This window comes from Arachis hypogaea, chromosome 2 (genome assembly GCF_003086295.3).
Source record: "Arachis hypogaea cultivar Tifrunner chromosome 2, arahy.Tifrunner.gnm2.J5K5, whole genome shotgun sequence".
Taxonomy (NCBI): domain Eukaryota; kingdom Viridiplantae; phylum Streptophyta; class Magnoliopsida; order Fabales; family Fabaceae; genus Arachis; species Arachis hypogaea.
Window position 1 is genome coordinate 93,365,405 of NC_092037.1, and position 11,689 is coordinate 93,377,093.

Here is an 11,689-nt window from a genome sequence, read left to right on the forward strand (position 1 = left end):
GATTCAGCATAGTCCTTTGCACTAAAATTGATAGCTTTGTACAACTAATTAAGACTAAAGAAAATAAAAGTATTATTGCTCTGGTAAACAATAATGGAAAAATGGGGCCCTTCAAAATATTGATGTGATTGATATGATTGTAATTGAGTGCATGCTCCATTAGTTACTTAAGGATCAATTAATTAGCTGGCCAATTTGGTTTCTATCAGACTTTCTAGTCATTTGGATAACTTAGTCCAATTTATTATAAATAAAATTTAATCAAATATATAGTTAGATTATTTATTTAGTAATAATTATTAAAAATTTAAATTTTATTTTATATATACAATAATTTATATTATTAGTTAATAATGAATTTTTAAATAAAATTTAGATTTATAAAAATTAGTTCTTAACCTATTAAATTAAGCCAACAATCAAAATCCAGAAAAAATAAATTAAAATAGAGTAACATATATTCTTAAGAATGAGAATCATGAAAGGATAAAAAGAGTGTATAAGAGTTTGTGTAAGAGTGCAAAAGATTTATTTGGAGATGATCAAATAATAAGATGATTATTTTTTATTATAAAAATATTAAATGAATAAATTATTTTTATAATTAAATTTAACTAAGTTTTTTTCTTCTTATGTGTGTTTTTAATTAATTTTTATTTTGTCAATAAACTATTAAACTGACTTGATTAAATATGGTTACTAAAATAACTTGTTTAAGATTGTGATTTAAAAAGAGTAATAATATATTATATATGATACATTGAAAAACAACTTTCTAGGTCTTTTTTATATATAAAAAAAAGGGGTTGTATGTTGGATGTATAGAATAATAAAAATATAACCTACTTATAATTTATCAGTGGTTAATATATATATATATCACATCATTTTGAAAACTAAATTTAAGAGAAAAATATCTATGGTTTTTAAGCAATTTTTATTTGGTCAGAGAGAGAGAGAGAGAGAGAGAGCACCATGCGCATTGAAAATTTAACTATCACAAGACACGTAATATTATTGTATCTTTTTTGAGATAAGAATATAGGGTTATTCAAACATTTCATTTCACCATTATGTATACAACACGTACTTCTTTTGCCCGATATATACATCAACATCTGTCTCACCACAATATACACATGAGTATGTATGTATTGTCACATAATTGTATTTTTATATGACATGATATGATGACTATATAGCGTTTATAGTTCATAAAAACATTCCCCTAGACATACATTATGTGAGTCATATATGGGAATATAAATGATATGTTGCATGAGAACGTAGAAGCACATATTCTCTTGTTTCTCTTCCAACAAACCATTTTATTTTATCACATTCCCATCCACAACCATTTATCTTAAAATAAATTCAAGTTAATAAGAAAAAAAATCACAAAACTATTACAGTTTTAACATGTCTTTTTCAATATAATTTTTTTTATTCAATTGAAATTTAAATTTTTTTTGTCAAACAAATTCTAATACCATATTATATAATTAATTATTTCAGAAATTTTAGTCGATAAAAATAAATACATAAATAGTTATTTCTAACACGAGACAACCGTCAATGTAATAAATTGAATTTATTCATCAAGTAAAAAATCTTAATTTTTTAGTAGAATCATACATCATATATTAATTAAATTAGTTGGCGAGCAAAAAAATCTTAAATAGAACTCTAATTTATGACAGATTAATCTTTAGTCTGTCAGATTAGAAAATACCGCAGAAACCAAGAACTATTTCTTCAGCATAATAGCTCAGTTGTATCCAATACACACTTTATATACATCAATTGCAAAAATAAATATATTAACTATTTTAACCAATTCAATATTATTACTAAAACTTTTGATGAGTTTTACTAAGTCTCTGTAGCAGTACCCTTGAGTAGTGTACTCTCCCATTACCCATCATTTTCAACATACTATTAAGAATAGCATGGTTTAATTTGCAACTATATATGTATATTGGATCATTGAATTGCTTAGAATCATAATGAATTAAGCTACTTGGGATATGTGCACTTTACTTGAAACTTTTATAATTTTCACCTCCTTTTGTTCCAAAATGTAACCAACAAACTCTACATAAATCAAGTGATGTGATTTGTCCATTACATGAAAGTATGTATTAAGATCAACATATATACAGTAAAAGAATCAAAGCAATGGATTTTGTTTGTCTTCTTCAGCAACTGGATGTGTTCTTTCTTGTAATTCACCAAAGTCTTATTAATAGTATTATCCATTGTTGTGTGATAATCAAAATACTAGTACAACTAAGCACATTATTGGCAACAATTCCACTTTAAGAACCAAGGAATATGTGGTTCAACAGTTTCAAGATTAGATTGGTTATATATCTTTATAATAAAGTATCACAAATTCATCAAATCCAGAACCAATCTTTTTTTTTATCTTTGTTGCATCTAGTAGTCAATGGTTGATTATGCCGAAAGCTATAGTTGTTAATATAATTTTTTTTATGTAGAAGGCAAAGCTATGTTAATGAGATCAAGAACACAAAGATGATGAAGAACAGAGAAGGGAGCAGAGGAAGAGTTGCTTAAGAATGAAGAAACAATTGTGAATTTGTGATTGTATTGGAACTCAATTCTGATCTCACAAGAGTATTATGCAGCAATATATATACTACTGCCAAGAACAATATCGCAGCCAAAAATATTATTTGTATACTAAAATTAATTATTATGTATTTTTTTGTGAAAAAATATATATATTATTTAATTAATTTTTAATGTGTATTTTGTATTATAATATATATTTTATACTAATAACTAATTTTATTAATTAATTTTAGTATATATCTAGTATAATTATATCACAGCTACCACATAAATTGACTTAAATGATTGGAGCTAGAGGCCTTGACATTTTTAATTTATGCAGCAGATACTATAATTTCTATGTTTGTCTTTAAAGAAAAAATTGAGATTTTTTTGGATGTATAAATTTTAAATTTAACATGTATAGTTTCTTAACTAATGATTGGTTCAGATAAACATAAAGTTTATATCCTTATTTTCAATAGCAGAGTAAATCCTTTGCATTCCATAATTAAACAAAACAAGTAAACAAGTCTAACCATAGACATAACTGAAATATATTACAAGGTTTTCACAATATTGTGCAACTTTCTGGTGAGTCCGTATGGTTTACAAATATACTAACAGACTTCATAAAGCAAGACAACAAATTAAAAGTGATAAGCAAAAAAAAAAAAAAAACACACAAAACTACATAAAAGGAAGAAAATATTTTTTTTTTCTTAATTTCTAAGAAAGCCTTCAACTTTTGAAAACAACCAAGTCACTAGAGTGTGACAAAACCAAGCTTTGAAAACGTTGATGACTCATTTGGGATTCTGAAATCCAATGTTCTCAATGGCATTAACAGTCTTGAACATCCTTCTTTTATGTATCTCCTCCACCAATGATGTCTGTATTTGTTGCCTCCTCACATCAACATATGATTGAATCCTAGTTAGTCTTGGGAATCCATGCCCTACCATAGCCTTATGGTACCTACTGTAACATGCATGGACCCAGATAATCCAATTAGTTAAACACTAAGAAGTTAATTAAATGCAAAAGATATAGTACCATTATTAAACTATCATGTAAAATAAACTCCAAAAATTAAGTTCTGTATAGAAGTTTGTATTTAATATTCATAAAAATATTTGATTATTCTGTTATGAATTATGATCATTCTTCTATTTTAAAGTTTTATTGTTCTAATTTAAAAAAAATAAGCGAAATAAAATAATATACACAAATACATTATTGTTGATTTTTAGTATAAGTTCAATTAGGTAATCAATTTTTTTTTCATTCAACATTAAAAAATATTTTTAAAATTAGTATTTTATTTTAAATTTTAAATCTTAAATTTTTAATCCTAAACATAAATTCTAAATTCTAAATCCTCTAAAAAAATCAGAATTTAAAAAATAATTTTATTATAATAAAAAAGTTAATTAATGTTAACTAATTAAAAATTAATTTTCTATACTTAAATATCTTTAATTACTCAAGTATATATTGCAAAATTTATTTCTACTATGTTTTACCTGCAAGGATCCATTCTCATGTTGCAAAACTGGTTGGTGAAATCAGCCTCCACCACCTCTTCTCTAGGGCAAAATCTTGTGCACTTGTTGTTGATAGTTAGAAGAGTTGAAACATGATCATTATCTTCATTGCTTGCGTCCAAGTAGTGTAAATGGGAATACTTGAAGGAATCCAAAGAACTTTGAGAGCTTGCATCATCATTCATAAGGGGATCATCTACAAATTCAAAAGTTACTATTTGCATTTTATATTATATTTTAGAGAAATTGTTAATCCTTCAAAAATATATGTGCCATTGAATTAGTTTTATGTTTGTCTTTTTATACTCTTGGTTGGAGTAGTAAAGGTTCTATATTTGGCCATTAAGAAATTAAGATTACATTTAATTAGTTAGTCTCTAATTATTAGTCAAACTTTATGTAAAGTGACATGTATGCATGCATATGGCACATAACTTGATGATCACCAATTAATGACATATTAGCAAAACAATAATGACAGTTGATTAACACTTAATTGATCAAGAATTAAAATGACTTCCAAAATATAAATTAAAAGAATTAAATAATTAATTTGAAAAATGTCAAAAAATTAGAATGAAATACATTTATAATTTCTAGTACCAAATTAAATTTATACTCTTTGAAATTATTTTATATTATAGAAACTTAATTAATTAATATCTGCATATTTTTTAAGAACTAATTTGAATATTTAATACAATATATAAATCTAAAAGTAGAGTACCTTGAGGCAAATCATGAGAAAGTGGGTAATGGTTTCCACCAATTTGTGTAATATTTTGGTAAAGCATTGGGAGAGAACCATGAGAGGAAGAGGGAGAAGACAATGAGAAGAAAGGATTGTGATTATTGCTAACATCATCATCATCATCATAATCATCTTCTTCTTGTTCATAGCTAAAGCTATGTTGTCTTTGATACTTAATAGAATTTCCCAAGTCCCTCCATGTTGGAACCAAAGCTGATACCTCTTCTTCTATCATTTCAGCAATCTCCATTGGTTCCAAGTCACTAATTTCAAGTTCTTTAACCATCTCCATTGCCACATCAATGGCTGTGTCATTTATGGTGTCAAATGGGAAGTATATGTTTCTTGTGCTCCCTATATCAACATACAATACACGTTTCATAATAGATTAGTAATTGTGATTAAAAGAAAATAATGATTTTTTTTTCTCTTAAAGCAACTCTAGAAAGGGTAAGTTTCTAACAAAATTATCATGCATTCTTGGAAAATAAAAATTTTATCCACTATATCTAAAAAATTTTGAATTTTTGGGAAATCTAATTAATTTTGTGCATACCACTTTGGTTGGAAATTTGAACTTTAAGGAAAACTGTGTCATCCTCTTCATTCATGGAGCCTGTTATTGTCATGTGTGTGCCCTTTGTTTCTTCAGTCATGATTGAAGGTTTCTTCTTCTCTTTGGCATTGAAATTGAGTAATGTTGGGCTTGATCTTGGGCTTGGGCTTTGTAGTGGTGAGTGAAGTTGGTCCATTGCCAAAAATGGGTCCAACAAAAGGTCCTTTGCTGGCAGCCTGTCTGAGACATTTGCCAAACACTTTCCAATAAATCTTTGGGCCTCCAAATCATTGATTCTGTAATAGGCATTTGGTAGCTTCCCCTGTTAAAGTCCGTCCAAAAAAATAAAAATTAAACTGGTTATTAAAACAGAAGATTTAAAAATTCAAAAGATTAAAGGTTTAATAGAAATTAACTAGATATAATAAAATAACATATTTATATATAAAATATATAATTTTTTTAAAAATATTGCTTTAGTATTTTATTTTAAATCGGTCCGTGGTTAAAAAATCAAATAGATTAGATTGATATAAGAAATTTTTTATTAGTTTATCGATTTTCATCGGTCTATTTACAACTATTTTTTATCTTGAATATAATCGATTTGATAGCAGATTTTTGGTTTGGCTAAATCTGTCAGTTTGATCTGATTTTTAGAACCATAAATATGACGAATGAATTGGATAAAAAAAAAGTGTTAAATAATTGTGAATTAAAAACTTACTGAAGTAACTTTCTTGTAAATTTGAGCTGGGTTGGAGCATTCACTGTATGGGAACTCAGAAGTGAACAACTCAATCATACACATCCCAAATGAATAGACATCAACAAGCTCATTGTATTCCTCTTCATACAATTCAGGTGCCATAAATTCCGGTGTACCAATGACACTGTGTGCGTGTTGTGAACTATCACGAAGAATTGCTGCAAGGCCTAAGTCACCAATCTTGACCTCACCCAAATGCCCATTCACAAATATGTTGTCACATTTTATGTCTCTATGAATCACTGGTGGATCATGGCTGTGTAAATACTCCAATCCCCTTAGAATCTGCCTTGCCCAATTCTTAATTGCTCTTATATCTACTCTCTTGTACTTCTTTCTATACCTACATATACGTATTTATTACACATCACAATCATGTTGTCACAAAAATAACATAATCTATTATTATTGGATAAAATCTATTAGTTTCATATGTAATATTGTCTAATCTTAAAAAGTAAAAATCTGTAATTTGTATATCTAAGGTTCAATAAGTGCCAATTTGGTGTTAGGTAAGTGTTGAATGTGAGTTATTAAACTAAAGCAAATCTATAGTGTATATAGAGAAAGAGATAAATGTAATATATCGAGATTAAAATAAGAAAAATTTTAAAATTATAAAGTGAAGTGGTTAATTTTTAAAATAGAAGTTACCTAATTAAATTTCTCACTATATCATTTTATAAAATTTTCAGATTCAATATGTCTATTCTATGCTTATAGAACTAAAATCACAATTAATTAACATTAATTACTCACAGAAAAAATATTTTCCAGTAAAGATAACAGCTAACATATAATAATTATATTAAATATATATAAAAAATCAGTTATCAAATTAGTTACTAGTATAAAATATATATTCAAATATAAAATACATATTAAAAATAAATTAAATAATATATATTTATATATAAATATACAGTAATTAATATGATAACTGATTTTGATAAACAGATAATATTTTTAAAAATATAAATATATATTAAATTATTTAATAATTTTTAATTATTATCTTCATATAAAAATATTTTTACGTGAATAATCTCCATAATTAAACTACAATTATTGACATACCAATTTAAGTGAATCTAATGGATATATTCCTATGTTAAAATAATCAAGTAGAAGAAAAATTGTTCTATTATTATTATTACTCTCTTAGGGTGCCAGAGGTGAACAATTCAGTGATGAAGTTGAAGGATCTAGAGTGGACATCGATCCAAGAGTCATGGAAGGTCATGATTGATTCATGGTCAAGGTTCTTGAGAAGATGGACCTCTGAATAAAGACGTTGTAATTGGTCTGGTGAATGAAAAACATCACCAAGTTTGACTTGGTTCCAAGCCACTTCTATTCCGAGCACTTCATCAAATGCCCTATACACTACCTTCATTGCTCCTTTCCCCAAAACATCTCTGAACTACAATAATTAACCACCAATAATAATAATAATTAAATTACTAATTTCATAGTCTTACTAGGCAACTAGATCAAATGTCCAAACAAAAAAAGTTGATTAATTAACATATAGTAGTACAAGTCTTCATTAATTAAAAATAGTCAAATTTTCTTGTGATATATATATATATATATATACACGTTGACCCTTGGGCGTGCTAAGGATTAAATAAAGGTCTATGTTTGGTTGGAAGGAAAGAAATATAGAGGAAAGAAATAGAAAGGAAAGAAAGGAAAGGAAAGAAATTGAGTGGATTTTTATTTTCTTTAGATGTGTTTGGATGAAAGGAAAATAAGAAAGAAAGAAATAATATAAAAAGACAATTTTACCCTTATATTATAAAATATATTGAAAAAAATAAAGGGATAATATTAGAAGTAGAGAGAGATAAATAATTTTCTCTCCATTTTCTCTCCATTGTTGGAGGGAAAAAAAATTGGTGGGTCCCACCAATATTTTTCCATTCATTTTCTTTCCTCTCCTATTTTTCTCTTCAACCAAACAAAGAAAAATAATTATTTTCTTTTTAATTTCTTTCCCTTCCTTTTCTTTCCTCCCATTTTCACCTCAAACAAACACAGAAGGAAAAAACAGAATATAAGGTGTTTAATTTTGTTTAGGAAAAAATAATTTTTGGTAAGTAATTTACATCTTTGACCTTCAGAAAATTTTCATTCTTATGGTGCGTATCAACTTGAAGATAAGTATTTGTATCTTCAAATCAATAAAATTGATCTGACGAATATGAAGTGAACAGTAAAGGCTAACAATTTTTCTATTTTTAAATTTTTTAAATCAAAACCATAATAGAATGTTTAAAATAACAGACCCGTTTATAAATGTTAGGTGACAATGGAGTAAAAATTATATTTGTTCAATAAACAGTTTTCTTATAGCAAGTTGACCCAATCATATGTTGCTACTAAAATAATATAACAATAAGACAGAATATATACTTTTTTTTTCTCTAAAAGCAAAGAAAGTCAATCCAAACCATTATTGAGATTTTAAAAAGTTAGAAATTCACAAACCCAACATAATTGCTCAAATGAAAATCAACCAATATATAACAGAAAACATACCATATACCGTAGATCTAAAGTAATTAAAACAAATAACACAGTACGTGCAGAAAAAAAGGCCCTCAATTTCTTCTAAGCATGAATCATGTACTGTTTCATTAGTTATACAAAAAAAGTTTAAAGTAAAGATCGAATTTTAAACCTTTAAATTATAGAAATTTTGATAGTATTAGATATATAATTGTTTATGTGTCTTTTTTATCAACTTAAATTTTTAGAAGAAATAATTTCATGATATAATATCAGAATTTTTATAATCGAAAAATCTTTAGCTACGATGCATGTTATCCCTTAAAAAGAAAAAAATAAAATAAAAAATAAAAAAAGTCCATACAAAAATTTATACAAATTTAAAATATATATATATATACCTCTTTTTATCAGCTTAAATTTTTTAAAAAAATAATTTCATGACAAATACTATATATATATTATATACTTATTCCAACAAATTAAATTAATAAAATAAATAAATAAATAATTATACCTCTAACTAATAATAAGCCTATGCTTAATTACCTAAAGATTATTATTAGTGATGAATATAAGAAAATTAAAAGGGATTAATTAATGAGAAATACTTACACGGCCATATCTTCCAGATGGATGAGTCTCAACATATCCAAACTGAGCTATGGCTCCATTATTAGCAGTACCATTATTGCATCCAACTAATCTCCCCTTCTTGTACATGGCTCCAGATATGATAGATAGCTCAACAACACTAGCTAACAACAATTATTTTCTGACTTAACTTGAACACCTTATTATTTATATATTAATTAATTGAAAACTCAATAAGAAAACATATTCTTATTACTATGGATATATATTATATGATCTGAACCTGTATGTATATGTGGTGATTACTATAAGATGAAATTGATTGAATGAATGAAGTGCTAGATGATCCGAGGCTTCCACGCATGACTCTCATAAGAGAAGACACGAAACAATAGCCAGAAGAGTCTTGAATAGTCAACGCTAAGCATAACCCATGCCATTCCAACTACTCCACACGAAACCTCATACAAACGTTTCCCAACCATTTGGTATAATTGATTGGACAAAGGGAAAAAGGTTAACTAAAAACTATGTATTAAAAAGGTTAATTAGGGAATAATAGAGCTATGGTTGAAGATACTTGTGGATGAAAGAGGATGATTTTATTAGTGTTGATGAAAAGTAGTGTGTTTAGAAAAGAAATTGGCCACACAACATGCTGGGACAAACTGGGCTCCTGAATTTGAAGAATCTATGGCCATACTTTGATGGAAACATTTGTAGTAAAAGGAAAACAAGAGGAAAAAACAAATCAGAATACTAGAGTAGAGAGGATTTGGAAAAAAGAGGAGATTTTGATTTTTTTGGATTGTGGATTGTGGATTGTAGTGTGGAAATTAATTAAAGAGTGGTGGTGGTCGGTATATGATATAGAACAATCTATAGGAGACGAGAGGTTTTACATTGTATAGTTATACTTAGCTTCATGTATTATTGTTTATTATATTATAGTCAAACACTACCCTTCTATACAAAATAAAAATGTTTCTTTCACATTAAAATAAACTTACTTGTTCACTTGTATACTTATTAAATTTAGGAGTAAAAAAAATTGATGAGTTATAATATCCAAACTTCTGAAAATCAAACAAGTTATTGAATCAGTGGAGCTATAAGGCTGCGTTTGTTTACAGAGACAAGACACTAAGACAGAGATACAGAGACACAAAATCGTGTTTGGCAGAGGAGATATGGATCAAGACAATATGTCTACAGACACTAAATTAGTATATTTTGTGTCCATCCTGACACGAAAGACACAGAAACACTAACAAGCTAAGAGGCACAACTTATTTTTTATTTTTTTTTTCATTATTTTTGTTAATTTTTTATAATTATATTTATTATTATTATATTTTTCATCTCAAATTTTTTAAATGAAAAAAAGAATAAATTAAATTTTCATAATTTGTTCTAGTTTATTGTCAAACAAAATACAAGAACACAAAATTATGTATCTCTATCCATCAGTGTCTTGTCCTGTCCTGTTTTCAGTGTCTTATCCTATCATCTTCTCAGAAACAAGCACAGCCAAAATTTAAAAATTATTCACCCAATTTAATTGTAGTTTAACTAGATATAATAAAACAAACATAGTATAAAATATATAATTTTTTAAAAAAATTTGTAATTCATTATTTTAAATCGATTAACTGTTGAATAATTATATCAGTTTAATCTATTAATTAATTTTTTTATTAGTTTTTTTAATTGTTAACCGATTTGTTATCGATTAATTTTTATTTTGAATCGAATCGATTTTATAGTCGATTCTTAGTTAATAGGATCAAACCGACCGATTTGATTCAATTCTTTAAGACCATAATAATATCAATGAAAGCATCATAATAAATAGTAACTTTATTATATAATCATTTAATTATATTTCTATTTATATTCAATTTAAATTTGACACATAATTAAGATTAATTGGTTCAATTTATAAAGATATCTAGATATATTTATATAAATAAATTTTATTACTTTGCCTAAAACATACAATTGTTTTACTTTCAATTAGAAAATACAATCTTTTTCATGCAAAAATAAATTTTTAATAATTTCTAGATAATATAATCAAATTTTAGGTTACTAATTGAACATTTTTTGCCAACGATAACATACATAAATCTTTTTATTTTTATCTAAAAGTGTTGTGTTTGAGTTTCTCTTCTGAATTTAGAAAAAATTAAACGTCTTTTGGTCATTGATCATCATTATCTTTTTTATTTATATAGAAGGAGGGTCCCGTCCTGATTCTTTATCTATAAAAACACAACTTACATAATCATACATGAACTGACGAAAGCTCTAGTAGCTAAATATTCTGACTTCTGAGTTCTGAATATTCAACTCGTTGGTTCGGTATCCAAATTTGCATA

The 11,689-nt window shown here is 26.4% G+C and overlaps 1 protein-coding gene across 5 annotated transcripts; it reads right to left on the minus strand.

The window, feature by feature from the left end:
* Positions 1–3,088: 3,088 nt before the first annotated feature.
* Positions 3,089–10,227, minus strand: LOC112751609 (probable serine/threonine-protein kinase WNK5). Of its 5 annotated transcripts, none has more exons than XM_072220528.1 (8): positions 9,592–10,227; positions 9,330–9,468; positions 7,358–7,623; positions 6,159–6,543; positions 5,432–5,753; positions 4,852–5,229; positions 4,104–4,320; positions 3,089–3,555 (listed from the first exon to the last, which is right to left on the minus strand). In XM_072220528.1, the coding sequence occupies exons 2-8, from the start codon at positions 9,435–9,437 to the stop codon at positions 3,384–3,386; spliced, it is 1,848 nt and encodes a 615-aa protein (XP_072076629.1). In that variant the 5' UTR covers positions 9,438–9,468; positions 9,592–10,227; the 3' UTR covers positions 3,089–3,383. The 5 variants fall into 5 exon arrangements, with proteins under 5 accessions (XP_072076629.1, XP_025656611.1, XP_025656602.1 ...); XM_025800826.3 differs by having other exon boundaries at positions 3,089–3,558; XM_025800817.3 differs by having other exon boundaries at positions 3,089–3,558; positions 9,330–9,472.
* Positions 10,228–11,689: the final 1,462 nt, after the last annotated feature.